This window comes from Perissodus microlepis, chromosome 12 (assembly GCF_051167445.1).
Source record: "Perissodus microlepis isolate ML-2025 ecotype Zambia chromosome 12, ASM5116744v1, whole genome shotgun sequence".
Taxonomy (NCBI): domain Eukaryota; kingdom Metazoa; phylum Chordata; class Actinopteri; order Cichliformes; family Cichlidae; genus Perissodus; species Perissodus microlepis.
The window spans coordinates 22,384,453-22,402,009 of NC_140472.1; the positions used below are offsets into that span (position 1 = coordinate 22,384,453).

General features: G+C 40.7%; 1 protein-coding gene across 3 annotated transcripts in view; it reads left to right on the plus strand.

Annotated features, from left to right (window-relative positions):
- Window positions 1–17,557, plus strand: part of grid2 (glutamate receptor, ionotropic, delta 2) — a 523,204-nt gene that overhangs the window by 500,056 nt on the left and 5,591 nt on the right. Inside the window, exons 15-16 of one of the 3 annotated variants that reach the window (XR_014801858.1) lie at window positions 9,186–9,426; window positions 16,601–16,698. Coding sequence is in view for 2 of the 3 variants with exons in the window: in XM_084947220.1 (XP_084803346.1) it covers window positions 9,186–9,426; window positions 17,095–17,366 (513 nt within the window). In the remaining variant the exon portion in view is untranslated. Of the gene's footprint in view, window positions 1–9,185; window positions 9,427–16,600; window positions 16,699–17,094; window positions 17,367–17,557 lie in introns of all 3 variants that reach the window. The other 2 variants (XM_084947220.1, XM_084947219.1) reach the window with 2 other exon arrangements.

Sequence of the window (17,557 nt, forward strand, 5' to 3'; positions counted from 1 at the left end):
TACCATGTTTGGTGACCTTCTGAAAATGGAAAACGTTTCCTTTAACAGACACAGCTTAGTCACGGTGCAGGTACCTTCGGGTGGGGAAGGGAGATTAAATGTGTAAAACAGTGTTTGTGCATATGGTGGCTTGTTTGTACTAAAGGTCTGCGCCTGACTATAACCCTCGTTTAGGGTCCGTTTTGCATCTGAAAGGTGGGGACGGGTGTTTTTTATGTCTAGCTTTATTGCATATGTTTTCCCTTTCAGAGTGAAAAAGTTTGGAAGGGGAATATTTAAATAAATCACAGAAACCTGGAATTTACTGTAAATTGTGCTGAGCAAATGCCAGAAAAAAATCATGTCACATTTTGCATCTGAAATAGTTTTGATAGTTACAGGTAGGAGTTTTCTTTTATTTGGAATGAGAGGGGGAAATGTTGTCAGAGTATAATTGGCATGGCTGGATGGTTCAGAGCTTGGAGCACAGTGCCAAAACTTTGGCTCTGCCCTGTAACTCTTCACTGAGTCGTCACCCTGGATGTTTGGAGCCCAGTCCTGAAAAGTAGTCCTGGTATTTTGATGGGACAGATGTTTAACTGAGCTCAACATGTAACGTCGGAGAGTGGGGGAGAATCCCAGTACTCTTTATTTTGCAGGCAGTCGCACAGAGAGACCTTTATGTTTTATTTTTATTTTATTTTTTCTGTTTAATTCTCTCTTTTACTTCAGGGTTACATGTTGTAATAGCTTATAATATATAACACAGCCCTCCTCTGGATGAATCCTGTGCTCCACATGAGTCTCAGTCTTCAGCAACACATACAGTCCTTTGCTATTTCTAACACAGGTGCTTGCCCTTATATAAAAAAAAACATATTGATTCTCCTTCAGCTGCCTCTCACCGAACTGAACTGCCACACTGTTATCAGACAATAGCCCGTATGTAAAACCTGCTTTTACACCGTGTTAGTTTTGTTTGCATCTTAATACACCCCTCGCCCAGCCTGCCTCCTCAAACTGTAACCGTTATATTATCCACCAAACTTGTAATCAGAATAAAAAGTTCAGATTTATCCTCACAAAGACAGAATCACAAAACCGCCCAGGAGTGTTTCTTCGTAACAAAAAGAAGATTTGCAAATGCCTGTGCCCTTTGTGGCTGTCTTTCTCTCCTTCTTTTTAAGTATGTGCCCACATTAAACGTGTTGCTGAACGTTTTTCTTCTGGTACTGTTCCACACTCTAGCTCTCTTCTTGTGTGTGATCTCGTTATATTTCTGCCTTGATTGTGTGTTGTCGTTTGACAGAATTCTCAGGCTTTTCTCAACTTAAACATTTTTCTTTTCGCCCCCCTTTTCTTTATTCTTGTCTTCTGCCCCTTGGTCCTTTATCCAAATCACTATGGTGTTCCTTCTTTTTTTCAGTTTGAGTCAACTAATAATGTGTGATCATCCCAGCATCAAGGCTGCTGCCATAGAGTTGCCATGGCAACACCTAGTCCACACACAGTAATGGCCACTGCAGAGAGAACAGGGAGCCAGCGACAGAGCGCGCACATACTTGTACCCACACACACACACACACACACATAGAAGCAAACAGTTGCCCCCATCACATGGAGCAAACCCTTGCTCATTTGCTTTAACAACCAGTGGGAGTGTTAAAGCCATTATAGATCTCCCCAGTCAAAGTCAATGATCTTAAAGCAAGGTGATAACTCATTACACACATGGTGTTAATGCGCACTTACAGCACACCAGCTGTTTCGCAGATACACTCAGAGACGCCCCATAAACACATACCATGTGTAAATATACACTGTTACTAGGAAAGAAAATATATGTGTATATATCTACACATCCAGAACTTATGGCGTACAATATATGCCATATATTTTACCTGACAGTGAAGCATTTAATCGGATGCTAACATGTAGTTGACATTAATATGGAAGGCCCACCATTATATACTGCTAGACCTGACACTAATAACTGTACTCTATGTCCTCAGATTTAAATGATGTATAGTAGATGCTATTCTGGGTGATTAAAGTGATCTATTTCCTGAGACCTCTGGCTGCAGCGTGGTGAGTGATGAACCCCTGGGGGGGGGGAATGCAACAGACCTTGGAGGAAAGGGGGTGGGTGAAAACAAATACACACTGGTATATTATGCTAAAAGAAATGAGGGGGCAACTGAGCTTTATTATGATCTCCCATCAGACTCAGTGTGATACAGCAGGTATTTCATGAGGATGTGCATGCTGTGGCACACACAGTTTAATACTTTAATTAACTGCTCACAGATCCCTTTAGTTTATCATTGTTTCAAAGCAACTTTGTGAATAGGCCACACTTCCAACTGAGTTGATGTATATTTTGCTTTTTATTTATTTATTTATTTATTTTTAAGGAAGATATGTTTCTTTGGTGAGACGGTTAAATTAGAGCGTGAAACAGATGGTGTACTGCGGGAGCCCTTTGACTCAACCCATGTTTTTGTCAGGCAGTCACAGTGGCCTTTCATATTCCCGGTCAGGAACGGGATGGAGATGAATGAAGAACAGTGGTAACTGCTTCTGTTTGCTTAAAAATGAACATCACCATGCCCACTTTCTCGCACATAAGTATGCCTTGCTTTGCGTCTAAATGTGACCACAGCAGTTTGGAGCTGTGTGGTGAAAAATAAGCATACGAGTATATTAAGTATCTGTGAGTTTGTTATTCCGAACTCACAGATTCTGAAGGCGCTGACACGTCATCAGAACAAGAGCTATATTGACAATATTCTATTTACAAATTAAAATGTTAGTTTGACGTCAGCATTTAAAGGGTCCTGGAGTTTGACGAGTAAAGATATTCTTCATAGTTTGAGTCGCATAACTCAGACAAGGTTGGATAACAAAAAAAAAAAGGCAGCAAGCATCGCAAAATATTATCAGCTTGGTCATAAATTCTTACCTTTTTCCCCAAGTATTCTGCGATTCAGCGACTGTGCGTGTGTGCATTTGTCCAGGATAATTAACCTCAATGAGATAAATGTAAGCTAAATGTAAATGTGGCCAATATGTGTGTGTGTGTGCATGTTCTTGCGAGTGAATGTCAGTGTTAGGGTTTGATTCAAGGGCCTATCGGGGAAGCAGCCTTTGCATAACTCTGATAGGCCAATTAGTGCAGAATGATAGATGATGAGCTCCGCGGAAGACAGGGTCGTAATAAAGGGACGGGAGAAAGCACTCTGTCCTGAATCTTAACTCAGTTCTGCCTCTGTCCTCCTCCAGAGACTCAGAGATACACGTGGTGTAGCCCTAATATTCCTTTACTCCTGGTGTGGGGAGAAAGCTCTTAAGTTATTATTTATTGTTTTGTTTGGCATCCTTCTCGAGGGAAAAGAGGTTGTAATTTGGTGAGTCATTGTATTGATATCTGAAAATCACATTTAACTCAGCTGAGAGGCATTTGACGGAGCTTGTATTTAAGCTCACCTGAGTTTTCGTGTTGGTATTAATACCGAGGTGACGTCAGTCACTGTTCAATGTCCTTTTTCTCTGATAACAGGGTTATTAATTTCCCTCAAATGTCAACAACAAAAACACCTTTTGTAACATTTACTGTCATAGTCACTGTGTTTACAGGTGTTAAAGTAGATGAAACATGGCAGCGACACTGCTTATTGCGACTCGCATCACATGACATTTTTGACACATAAGAACAGTCATCTCATGAGCAGAGATAAGAAGCAGCAACTCTAAACAGAAAGCGTGCCTCTCCTCTCAACAGACATGAAACAATATGAACTCAGACAAGAAATCTTTAGAAGATGGCTGATTTTCAAGCGAGAAATGATGAAATATTTTGACAAAACACGGCCTGCCTTCTTTGATAGGTGGGATCTCTCTTATTCCATCTCATTAGCCTGGTGTGTAATCCGTCTTTCTCTGAAGCCGTCTGTCAGCGCGCGTGCTTGTTTGTGCGCCTCTGTGTGTGTAAAGCATCTGTTGTCGGAGCGGCAGATAAAAAGGGTCAGTACAGTATGAAAGGCGCAACATTTCTCTTGGGAAAAACGCTTTGTTTTAACTTTTATAAGCTGCGATGCTTTCAACGGCTGAGAACAAAATGGTAAAGATGTTGTTTAAATTTTGAAAACAGAACAACTGCTTGGCATTGAACCTCAAGAGTGTTAATGTGCTTGTCTTTAAAGGAGAGACGTTTGACACTTTTAAAATATTCATTAAAAGGAGATTGAGGAAGTGGATGAATATAAATATCTTCACCGGGTGTCACTTTAAACTCTTATCTCAGCATTATTGTCTATATTATGAAATTGCCCAGGACTGCTAGGACACATTTGATTTTTTATTTTTTATTTTTGGTAGCACCAGATTTACCCCCCCTCCCCCGAGTAAGATCACAGTGTGGGATTAATGTGAAAAAGAAACTTCTCACATGACCCCCTGCAGTCCTGTGAAAAAACTAAGTACACCCCATGATTCAATAGCTTGTTCAAACACCTCAAGAAGCAATAACTTGAAATTTTTTGTGTGACTTTATCAGTTTCTCACATTGCCGTGGAGGAATTCTGGCCCACTCATCTTTATAACACTGCAGGTATTCATTTATGCACAGCTCTCTTAAGGTCCTGCCACAGCATTTCAATAGAGTTGTGGTCTGGACCTTGACGCTTTCTTTTTCAGCCATTCTGTTGTAGATCTGCTGCTGTGCTTGAGATTGCTCTCCTGTTGCTTTAGACAGATGGCCTCACATTTGACCTGAGAATCCTTTGGTGCTGCAGAAACCTGTGCTGCAGGACTAAGTGACTAAAAGGTGTCCAGGTCCTGTGGCTGCAAAACAAGCTCACATTATCACCACTGTGTTCCTGAAGTCTTGTGGTTTCTTCAGATGCAACATTGCAAGTTATTTCTTTTTAGAGAAAATAGGCTTTTTCCTGGTTTCCCTTACATGCCATACTTATTACTTATAGTTTCATTATCAGCACCTGGCTGCTTTCCTCTTAATTGCTATAGAAGCAGTAAGGGTGTAGGACTGCATTGAGTCCTGTGAAAGCTTTCTTTTTTCACATGACTGTATGTCCTTCCCACAATCAATAAAACTTTAAAAGCAATGGGCGTAATATGAGTGACAGCATACCGCTGTCAAATTTTCCAAAAATATGATGTAGGTCTTGACACTTTTATAAGGTTCTCATTCATAAAACAATGTTTAACTGCCCAAATGGCTTTGCCTCAGATAATCTGTCCATTAAATAAAAAATATCACAGTGAAAGAGTCCTGACTCGTTGTGGCATTGAGGGATAACTGTCAAGTTCCAGCGCACACAAAAAGCTTTTCGCAGTAAAACCCTCATCTTCATGGAACAAAAGTGAATCCATATCTGAAACCACAACAACAAATATTTATGAGTGATATGTTGTTGAATAACTGGCTGACTTATTATACCTATAGCTACAGTTAAAAGTGCACAATATCACTCCATTTGTCATTAAATATACATCAATATATAACCCCTATAATCCCCTTTGTGGTTGCATCCAGAAGGGCATCCAGTGTAAAATATGACAAACATGCAGAGCTACCTGCTGTGACGACCCAAGGGAGAATCCAGAAGTAGCCTCCTCTTATTCTTTTTCTCTGTCTTCTCCTATATGACTCCAACTACATCTAGCCTAAACATACCCAACCTGGTAAGTACAAAATACAAGTTTTAAATTTGAAGCAGAAATGTTACTTTCACTCACTTTTTTTTTTCCAAAAGAAAATTAATTGCGCACTGCATTGATAACTGGTTGCTGCTCAACTGGACAAATCCAGGCCTGATTACTACCAGCCCTCATCATTAGTTAATTAGACAATTTTCAGAAGCATGGCGTATGCTAAATGGTCCCACCTGTAACACACTCTGCCAAATAAACAAAAAACAAAACAAATCCAGCAGACACGGGAAAGAAGATGTCTGAAACACATCTTCTGGAATGCTTTCAAAAATATGTCTGAGACTTTTGGACTCCAATGGTGCACAGTGTGAGAGATTATTCAAAAGCTGAGAAAACTTGGAGCAATAGTTAGCCTTCTGAGAAGTGGCCAACCTTCCTCCAAAAGCGCCGCGGTGCCTCATCCAGGAAATCTAAAAAGATACAAGGAAAACATCCAAGCAAGCACAGGCCTCTCTCACCTCAGTAAATCTCAGTGTTCATGTTTCCACTATCCAACAGACACTGGGCAAAATGACAGAGTGGTGAATTGAACACCACTTCAATCCCAGAATAAAATTAAGGCTTGTCTGATATGTTTTGGGAGAATTTTCTGAGGTGAAGTACTTAGATGACAGGAGCCCCTGCTACATGTGCTGTACACCACAGACTACACAGAATTTTATACAAATAAAAAGTGCATTATACTTACAGACATACACAGAGGTAGGAGTAACTGCTTCAGGGCCAGGGCAACTCTCCATAATTGAGGGAAACATGAATTTCGCTCTCTGGCAGAAAATCCTCAAGGATAACATCAGATCATCAGTGGGCGAGTTAAAGCTCAAGCGCAAATCAGTTATGCAGCAAGACAATGATCACAAGCATGAGAGCAAGTCCACCTCTGACTGAGTTGGGAATAAAATTAATGCTTGGGGGTGGCTTAAGGTCTAGAATTGAACCCCAGCGAAATGCTGTGGTGTAACCTCAAAAGAGCCTTTCATTTTCACAAACCTGTGCTGCAGAACTGTGAGAAGAGTGGGCCCCAAACCCACCAACAATGTCCGACAGTATTCAACTGCAGTTGTTGCTGTTAAAGGTGCCACAAATGGAACAAAGCCTGCAAGTCAGTTCAGGCAAGACAAGTCGAGCTGTGCTGCATCACAACCACGTAACGTGCCTCACTCTGTTTATGTAAGATACCAAACATATACTCCCAATTTAGCATTTTCTTTAGGCTGTGTGTATTCCCATCCATCCCTGTGACTAGACAATGCCTCTGTCGGCTCTTTCAACCCCTTCTCCACCACAGAATCTGCCTGTAGGCACTTGGAAATAATTTCTCATCAGCCACCAATTTGTATGTCCTCCATGTTTCCTGCCAGTGACGTTGTCACTAACCTGCAACTATGTTCTCATGCAGAAATGAATCATTTCAAAAGTAAACTGTCTGATTGAACTAGTTATTACTTTCAAGGACCAATTGGTTTTTCACACTTGCCTTTTGGCATCGATAGATGTAATTATTATAATCTAAAACTCACATTTTGTGTTTACTCAGGTCGCCTTTTTTCTGTTGTATATTTGCTTTTCTGTCCTGATGTTCTGATCTTGTTTAAAGTTGGCATCTGCTGCATCTCTTTCCTGTGTGACCATGTGTGTAAAAAACAAAAAATAATAATAAAATAATCAAAACAAGGGCTCGGTTCAAAAACCTAATCTTAGGCATGCTAACTTGCAGTTCAGCAGTGCGCCCTGCATGCAACAGTGAAGTGTTTTGGGGCTATTGCTCCTTCAGCAATCAGAAGTCTAACTCAGAAGGGGGCACAGAGTGGTCAAGCATGAAGCAATTTTGGAGTCCTGTGTTGTACAATATCATAGTCTAAAAGTAGTTTAATAACATGTTTGAAAGGAAAAGAAGCAGAGCAGGCTGTGTTACCAAGAAGAAAACAAATGCACGGTTGATATGTGATGAGAGAGTTTTACAACCAGGACGTGACTAGGCCAGTAGTGTCTGTTTACTATAATGGCTATCAATCCAGATCGGTTCGATTTGAGTGACTAATCCGCATCATTACTATCAAAGTCTTATCTAATCATGGCACTAATCTGCGCTGATTTGAGCCGAACAATTCCACAATCAAGTCGACAGTTGACGGACATGATCTCTCATTCGAGTGACTGTCGGTGGATTTGCTGTTCAAATTAGTTTGTTGTTGTCTTATTTTCTTCCTCTCCTCTTCATTTCTCTTCCTTCCTTTTTTTTCACCCCATCAATTTCAGTCATAGCTGCCATTGCAACTGTACAGTGCCACACATTCCCACCAGCATAGAAAACATCCCTAAATGAGAGTGGCGTTGCTATAACGCGACGTGCCGTGCATGTTTACCTGATTTACATCTAAATGATCTATGTTGTTTGGGTTTTTGTTTTTTTTAGGTATTGTGAATGAAATTAATTATGTAAACTAACTGCGGTGCTCATTTGCATTTCTTGATTGATTTCTGTCCGTTTTGTGTGATGAAAAAAACGAAGAGGGGAGATGGGCACTGACGTTTGTGCGACCATTGAAATTGCAAGAAAGGCGTTTGCCCTCAGGAAGTTCTGCAGATAATTGCAAGCATCTGTCTTGATGTGCACATATATGAATCCCAAATCAGTTTGAACATGCGTGGCAGTCAAATGTGCGACCTTTGTGCACGCCTGGTTGTGCATCCACAATGCTGGTGCCAGTCAGTGTGGAGGCTTAGTTTGTCTTTGATGAATCTATTTGTTTTCTGTGTCAGTGTGTATGTGTCTGTAAGGGACTGGATATGCATATTCCCAAACTCATCTCTTTCTCTTTTTCTGTGCCCCTCTCTACTCCTCGCCAGATTACCTGTTAAATATCTATACGCTTGTGTGTCTGCAGCTCTCCTCCAAACTGAAATGAACGACCCAGTTAAATAATAAGCTGAAGGCTAACAGAGGGACCCCATCAACCTCTGAGCTGTATCCTCTCTGAAGCCATCAATCGTGAGACTAAAGCTAGGCTGCATAATGACATTGTGGCAGTGTACTCTCGCTGTGCTGCAAAACATATTAATGTTAGCCATAATGAGTTTGACAGCCCAATATGGTTGTCAGGGATCAGGGTGAATTTCAGCTGGCAAACACTGCCCTCAAATGGAAGAGAGGAGTTACAGCAGCTGCAGGAAACGCTGCAGTGTCGTCAGGTTGTGTGACATGCAAACATGCTGTGTGTTTAATTGCACTCTTTAATCATTAAAAAGTCGCTCAGATACCATCAGTTACTTAATTAGTCTAATTCTGTGAATGTAGCTGCTGGCTTGCTGAACATTTCCTTTTCTTTTTTTTACATGAACTTTGTGTATGTTGACATTTTCCATTTGCCAGAAATTTGAATATACCAAAACAGAGATTTTGAAGTACTTAATTAAAGTATGGATGGATAATTGTATGACTAACATGCCTGCCTTCCTTGCCTATATCCTAGAATCTTGGAACTCCAGCAGAATGGTGACATGGATATACTAAAACTCAAGTGGTGGCCCAAGGACAGCCCCTGTGACCTCTACAGTTCAGTCCAGACACGACAGCGTGGCAGTGCCCTTGATATCCACAGCTTTGCTGGCGTTTTCTGCGTCCTGGCTGCTGGCGTGGTGCTTTCCTGTCTCATTGCCATGGTGGAAAGCTGGTGGTCACGAAGGAAGGGATCCAGGGTCCCCTCCAAGGAGGTAGGGTGATGGATGAGTGACTGAAAGGAGGAGCAATGATATAGAAGGAGGTACAGGACCTACAATAGATTCTAGCTCTTTTCATCCTGTGAAAAGGGAAAAGCATAAATATGTAATAGGTTGAACAAAGGGAATGGATGGATCAAGACTGGGGAAAACGTGTAAAGTGAGAGTAGAGAGACTTTGATGGAATGGGGGATGGGTTAACTTACAGGTCAAGCTAAGGAAAGGGGAGAAGGATATAACAAAAAGTTTAGACTTTAAATAATTATGTAATTAAAGTTATCAACAAATTCCTCCAGTTTGGGATGCAGGAGCACCAAACACATGAGCAGAGACTTCATAATGAAGGAGGCGTGAACTCTAACAGCCCCCAAAACTGCTGAAAATCACCCTCGTTCACAACATTACTTCCCCTAAAGTGAATTTGCACATAAGCAGTGTCATCAATACACTTTCTATGGCACACATTGTAACTGCATTATTTGCTATGCTTTTGCATAATCTGTCAAAAAGAATTTTGGAAGTCCTTTATTAGCTCTCCAGTAATATAACTGGCATTGATCTTTTTCTTAGTCTTGTGAATATAAAGCTCTACAATGGTAGAAAACAAAAAGGTAAAACACGACTTCAACGATTTCAGAAGCTCAGTGGGGTAAAAAAAACAATTCATTTTACTTTTACCCACAATCACCATCTGAACACACAGACTATTAGCTTATAAAACATGCTGTCATGTTTTAAATTCCAATTGTTTTTGTAATTAAAGTAACCATCAAATTATCGAAATTATTAACCAGAGACATTGTCTTCCAAAAGCAAATTGAATGTCAGTGTAAACTGAATTAAGCAGCAAATTAAACTTAGGTTAATTGAAGTGAGTGTTAATTTTTCGCTCATGTGTTAGTCCTACTTAATCATCATTACGGTATACTCCCAATTTATAGTGATGTCAAATAAAATCAAATATTAATAACTGACAACGGTCTGGGTGAGACGTCCAAGTAGATGAATATCTTGACAGTTAAATCGCAAACCCAACACACGTGCACCAACGCCTGGTTAACTCTGTCATCACAAAAGCCTCTACAGGATTTGATACACAACATACAACCCCAGTTCGGACTCAGGGTATTAATAAACTGTTGTCATTACTCTTTTTATACTCTTTCAGAATTAGAGAATATTTGCCCTATAATGGATTTAGTTTCCCACAGCTGCTGTCCTGTGAAATCTCACCTCATTTTTAATGCTTAATTAATGGTCTTTTGATCGCTTTAGCTAAATAAAAGTGGCACAAATGCATCAGTGTCAACAGGATGATCAACCACTTATTTTTAAGTTAATATTTTGTGAGAGAAAAAAAGAGGACACTGGCACTGTTAAAAGCAGAATACAGAAACAGCCAGAGGGCCTGTTGGAAAGCTGCAGACCAAAGAGCACTGACTCACAGTATTAAACATGGATATTTATACCAGCGTACTAAACAGTGGCAACACTCCACCTTGTAAATTAGCAGCAGCACCCTGTGAAATATCCAATCAGGCTGTGTGCGGTTGATCACCTCAGCAGGAATATCATTTGAGGCAATCAAAATGACTCTGGTAACATCTTCTTCTGGTAGGAACCCTGCAGTATGTGTGACATGGTAGCTTTGTTTGCTCCCTCATTAATAAAACTGGTGATATCTTCAAAGAAAAGCCCAAATGGTAGCATTTTACTTTTGATGCCACATTTGGTGGCATCCAACAATTTGCCCTGACACAGACTCATCAGGCTCATCTGCTTTAAAGACGCGATAGCCATTGCTGCAACCACTGTGCTGATTTATCCACGAACTCAGTTTGCCAGAACAGAAGGAGAAATTGTTAATGAGTATATATATATATATATGCAAAACATGCCATTGATGAACTGAGAGAACTGTAACTATGTGTGAAATAATATTTTCACTTTTGCTGAAAAGTTTATTATTTTTGCGTCTGAAGCAAATTAGAGTGAGACATGAAGCAGCACAGATTAATTTTTAGCTGAAAATGTTTTTCCCATCAGGTAAATTACTTCAGCTTCAAACAGCTGCTTTTTTCCCCTTTTCTCAGGAGGCTGTCTAATGAAGACAGGTTAAGGTTAACCTGTATGTAATGGTTTAAAAAAACTCATGTTAAATTGATTCTTAACCAGAACATCATAAAAACACCTTACTGGCAGTCAGATGAGAGGTGTTTTGAAATGTCTAACATAATGTGTTACTGATGTTTGGGCTGCAGAAAAAAAATGTCTTCGGCTACTGATTTGTTATCTGCGTGACTCTGAAGACGAGAAACAAGTAAAAGAAGCCTGTCCCCTCTCCTTAATCACCGGTGTCACGCTAATTTAAAATTCCGCTAAGAATAATTTGGAAAAAATGACAAATAGAGGGGGAGTGGAAACTGTGACTGTACAGTCAGGATGATTTAGAGACTTTTCAGGTTACTTTTCATGATAAAACACCAATAACACTACTCATCTGGAAAGTCAATTAGTTGAAAGTTTTAGCTTGAAAACTCTATAAATCATTAAGTGATTAAATGGGAGAACATTGATATGTCATCAGAAAATTACTGCATCGCTACAATATCTAAATTCTCTCTAGTTATGGTAATTTAGTAACTTAAATGGTGATGTCCTGTGACATGAAGGGCAGAATTACACTAGAGGAGAGCAGAGGGGTGTTTTGTTGCTTGAACAATGCGCCTCATCGGCTAATGTGCACGAGACTGTTTGGCACAAAACCTGAAAGTCGGACTTATAGCACCTTTGTTCACTTCACTCCAATATACCACCTGCAAGGCTCAATGGGAACAAATGTTTAGTTGTGTTTATTACACGTCGTTCAGGCTCCTTGTCCACTGATCAATGTAATTGCACAATTACATTTGGTCTCGGTGTTGATTCTTTCCTCTTTAAAGACCTAATCAATTTGATTTGCTAATGTTATGAAGGGATTTGTGCTCTTTTCTGAATATGTAAGAGTGAGCTATAAGGTCATATGGGAAGTTTTCCATGCATCTGGTATAATGTGTCATTAAGCTGACTACAAGCTGCGGTGAAAATAGAGCAACTGCAGTCCTCTCTGCTTGACTGTTATTTAGTTTCTTCTATACTGAGGCTGTAATTTCATTTTCTACCATCTAATTGCTTTGGTAAATCAAGTTAAATGTATTAGATGTTTACCCAGCATGCTAGCACTCATGTAGAGATCATTCTAGATGTAAGTGAGGAAGAGATGGTATATTTCTTAGTTGAGTTCCTGCCTAAGCATTGTAGCTAATAAGAAAAAAAAAAAACAGTTATTAATTGTAAGCTCTTCTTCCACAACATGCGTCGGATGGCAACATATGCAACATTGGCAGTTAGTCAAGATGCCAATGTTTCGTTGTTTATTATCAGTCAGCTTTTTTCTAGCTCTCTCTCTCTCTCTTTTTTTTTGTAATACACACTCACACACAGTGTACCCCCTACCTCTAATTCCCAGCTCAGTTAGCAGCTTTAATCTGTCATTCAGACCAGTAGTCATGTCTGCCACTGAGCAGACACAAAGACACCAAACCTTGAGTTGACCCAAAGTCATGTTAAGCCCAGTGTGGCTCAGCTGAAACACAAACAAACACACCCACCCACCCCCAACCCCCCTGCTATCTTCATTAACCACTAAGAGCAGCCAGTGGAATCAGCCCCAGATTGAACACGGGAGTGGAATCGCGTCAATGACAACAGGAAGGACAGCAGGGATTTGATTCTCTTTGTGGAGAATAAAGGTTTTACATATCAAGGACTCAGGTAGTCACAGAGAACTCACTATTATTATCAATTTAGTTGGATGCATGTCATGGGTGGCAGCTGGATCTGGTGATCTTATTTTTAACATGTTAAGACACTTTCCCTTTAATATGGATGTTATATAACCATAATGGATATATGTCAGTGAGAACCGATAGTTATGTAGATGAGGGAGTGAGATATTATTTGAGTGTGAATCAAAACAAAGCCCTCGTAAAGCAGTGGGCGCAAACAGATGGGATATCAAAGTTAAGACCAGCCTAATAGAGCATCGTTAAAATAGTCCATTCACCGGCTCCGTGTTGAAATGAAGTTGGCTCAGTCAGCCGTGATTGTTTTTGATGGCTGACCCCTGACATTCATCCTTCACCCTGTCACAGCATTGACCTATTGATTGCTGTTGTATAGCTCAAGGTTTGCCCAGAGCAACCGCTGAACATAAAGGAGTCAGTATGCTTCAAATGCAATGCCTGCCGGATCATCGAACAGCATCTGAAACCTTCGACACCTACACGTTTCCCATTCGCAGCCTCTCTGAAACCAACAATCTAACAAGCGTGGTCAGCTCACTCAATGATAGATGTGGAGGGGGAAATGTAGGCAGGATGTGAACTTGTCTTTCAAGCTCTCTATTTTCATTCTCCGCGCAGCTTCTACCATCACTTTTCATCAAACATGAAATTCATTGAGGAGTTACTGGCCCTACGTGTGAACTATATGCATCCATATATGACTATCAGATAATTATGTTTCACCGCAGCTTTGAACATTAGAGCTTTCATAGTCAAACATGAAGGAAAATGTATATTTGTCTATAAAGGTAAGTTTAAAATAGAATTCGCCTCGTTGGACATTTTTATTTGGCCGAAATGGTATTTCGTGTCTTGCAAAAACTGTGCAAATGCCACACTCTGATCTCAAATCACCATCTGTGCAGAGTGTTTTCAAACGGGCAGCCAGCTGCAAAGACGGTTGCTGAGAACAGAACAGGAGAGTGTCAAGCTGGGACCACCGCAGCATGTCCTGACTCAGTGGAGGAAGGAAGACAAATTTAAGTCAACTTCAAAGCAGCTAATTAGATAAATTGCATATGTTGCAATTTATCGACTTGGGAAATCTCTGCATCTGCATGCAATTTGGCCTTAGTCATGGCCAGTGGAGTAAGCCTAGTGCGTTCAAAGTCAGCTTCCAAAAGTTAAATTAATAAAGTGAATCAAGCCATAACGCTTGTAATTAACTCCATGCTTTACTTTCTAACAGTTTAAATAAAGAACTTGATGGCCTCTGTCTTACTGTCAGAGTGAATGTTGAAACCACTTGAAACCATTACAACGGGTCAAGAGCGTGTGGCTCTTTGTTCATTTTTGAAAGCTTCGCATAAAGTAGGAAAAGCCTGGTGACCCACTCTTTATGCGTGGGCACAGAAAATTTGGCTTAGTAAGATGCACTGGCAGCTGAAAGATACATTGGGAGTGCAGACTTGGCATGAGGACTCTTTCCACTGCCCTACTCCAACACAGTTAGTTACTCTGTCCAGTAAGCATACAATTTATAGACTATCTTTATAGAGAATTCACTTTGATATCTGCCACCCGGTGGTTTGAATGGTTTCCTCTACAAGTGAAGAAAGATAAAACATGACTGAGAAACACTGTAAGTGTAAATATGTCACCGGGGTGATCAGATAGGTCGCTCCTCCCACAGATGTTTGTCAAAGGAGACAAACATCTCCAGATTCTGTACTAAAAAGTGCACTTATACATGTAATCATGTCTGATTAAAGAACATCAAAGACAAATCCAGATTTGTCGCCCATGATACATGAACATGGCCTCCTTTACACCTAAATACACCTTTTGAGTTCACCCTCATGCCTGCATGCATACACGTCATTGCTGCCTCGGTTTTAGCTCACCTCTTCCATCATGTCAGGCTTGCCTCAAAGTGACGAATGCTCAAACTTTGCGTAAGATATACCATGTCATAAAAACCCATTTAAATCAAGGTATACAATTTGTATTAAACATGCTTCGTTGGCCCGGGTGTACGTCCATTCACCAGCAGCAATGAAGAATCGGGTTGTTTTGCTCTTAGCGGGCCACATGAGCATCCTATGATGAATGCAAACCACTCATAAAAAGTAATCACTTGCACAAATCATGACTACATTCATCCATCAAACATTTGGCCAACGCAGCGCCTTCACTTGCCACATACCTACAGCCATACAAGCTTTCTGCATACCTGACAATCAGCAATTCACTGTTCAAACACTAATACAACTAATCTGTGTTTGTGTCTCTGTGTTTCTTATGAATATTAAAACATGCATAATCACATATTGTACATGTCTTTACATGCCTTCACATTCATACTATACGCTGTATCTTGTGTTGACTGTGAGCTGTCGGTGTTCGTGTTCATGCTGCTGTTGTGTTCTGTGTTGTGGAATGGCTGACATTGTTATCTATGAGCCTGCTTCTGTGCATAGAGTTTGCTTAAGAGTTTTTTTTGTTTCTTTGTTTTAAATCGGGCTTATACACTCACAAATACACAAAGACACACTTCCACAGGCCTGACTCGTGTGAGTAACCAATGATATTAATTTCATCCTGAGCACACTTAAAAAGGATATTATGTACGGAAAATAAAGGGGAGTTTGTATGACTGTGTATTAACAGTCTCCCTGCAAGTCCTTCCTGCAGTTCTTTGGGGGTTTTTTTTACAGTCATTCACTCTTCTCAAATGAGTTATGACTGCAGTTCATGTTCATGTTCATTCTTAAGGCACAAGCATAATTTCTGAATTCATTATGTGCTAAGGGTCACAAGGGTGGCTAAAATTGATCAACCCTTAACGTTACTTTAGAAGTTGCTCTTGATGCTTTTTTTTGACAAGCTCTTTCTAGATGAGTGTCTGAAGCCCATTTCATTCATAACAGGGCGGCTGTACTGCTTTACCCCTTTTTGCCTATACACACACACACACACACACACACACATATATATGTTCAACCAGAGGTTTGTATGAAAGAGTTCTGTCATTGGACTCAATCTTCAAAACTTCAAATCTGAGAGGAACTTCAGAAATCACATCACAATCACTGTCAGAACTCTTCCATAATGGTAACATCTGTGGTTTTGACTGTGTAGATTTAGCATGAGAGGAGCTGGCACTTCCTTGTGTATCAGGTTCTTTGATACACACAAAACAGGTGACTTCTTATCACTCTCTTTTTTGTTTTTTCTTGGTGGTTTGGATGGGAATTGCCACTCTTCTTGTTCTACCTCTACACAATGATCTGTGTCACTGTGGCTCAAAGCTCTCATATTGCCTTTTTGCTTTGTTTTTGTAGATAAGTACTCTGTGTTGAGGGGTGTAGCGGGCGAGGGGGAGAAAGAGAGAGAGGGAGAGAGCAATACAAAATGGCATTTAAACATCTCCCCTTTCCAGGTATATAACGACTGTGTGAATGTCTCTCTGAGGACAAAACACAGAGCGACCTGCTTAACTGTGTGTGCTGACTGACTGCCATGTCTTTCTTCTCACTCACCCCCCACCCATCTGTCTTTCCAATTTCCTTCTCTCTCTCCTCCACCTTACCGTCCTCCCATCTGCCTGATCTTGTCTGTCACTCATCCCCTTCTCCGTCTCTGCCCGTCTTCCGTTCGTCTGCCTGTGCGTCAATTTGGCTTCTTCCTTGGCGGGGTTCTTGTTTTAATCTTCTCACTCAACTTTCATGAACACAAACACACATACATGCGTATGATTCACTCCACCGCTCTCTTTCTGTCTCTCTTCTCTCAAACCTACACACTTACACGCTTGCACATCCCACACTCACACCAGACACAGGCAGATGGCCCATCTGCCAGGCAAGCTGCCGATCCATGTTCTCACAACCCCAGCGAGCACCCCCTTGCCCTGGGCTGTCAGACCCAGAACCAGACCCCCAACACTGCCAACACCACTGCCCCTACAGCCACCCATTACCAGCCCCCAGCATGCTGTGACATTCCCTGCGCCCTGATTGTCCAGCACTCTTTCGAACCCACAAACCCCTCCGAGCTCACCCCCAAAATGAGAATGACAACCTTCACCACCTCACCTCCAACCCCAAGGTTATATATACAATAGAAGATTTAAAAATATATATATAATTGGTTATTAATGCTTGTAGCCCAATGTGTTTTTGAAATGTCAATATGAATGATTATTTATTAAGAGATATAATGAAAATCAGGAAGAATGGTGCAAATGCTGGATGCAGAAGTACCTCATTTTAAAGAAAAAAAAAAAAAGTTTTGTCATC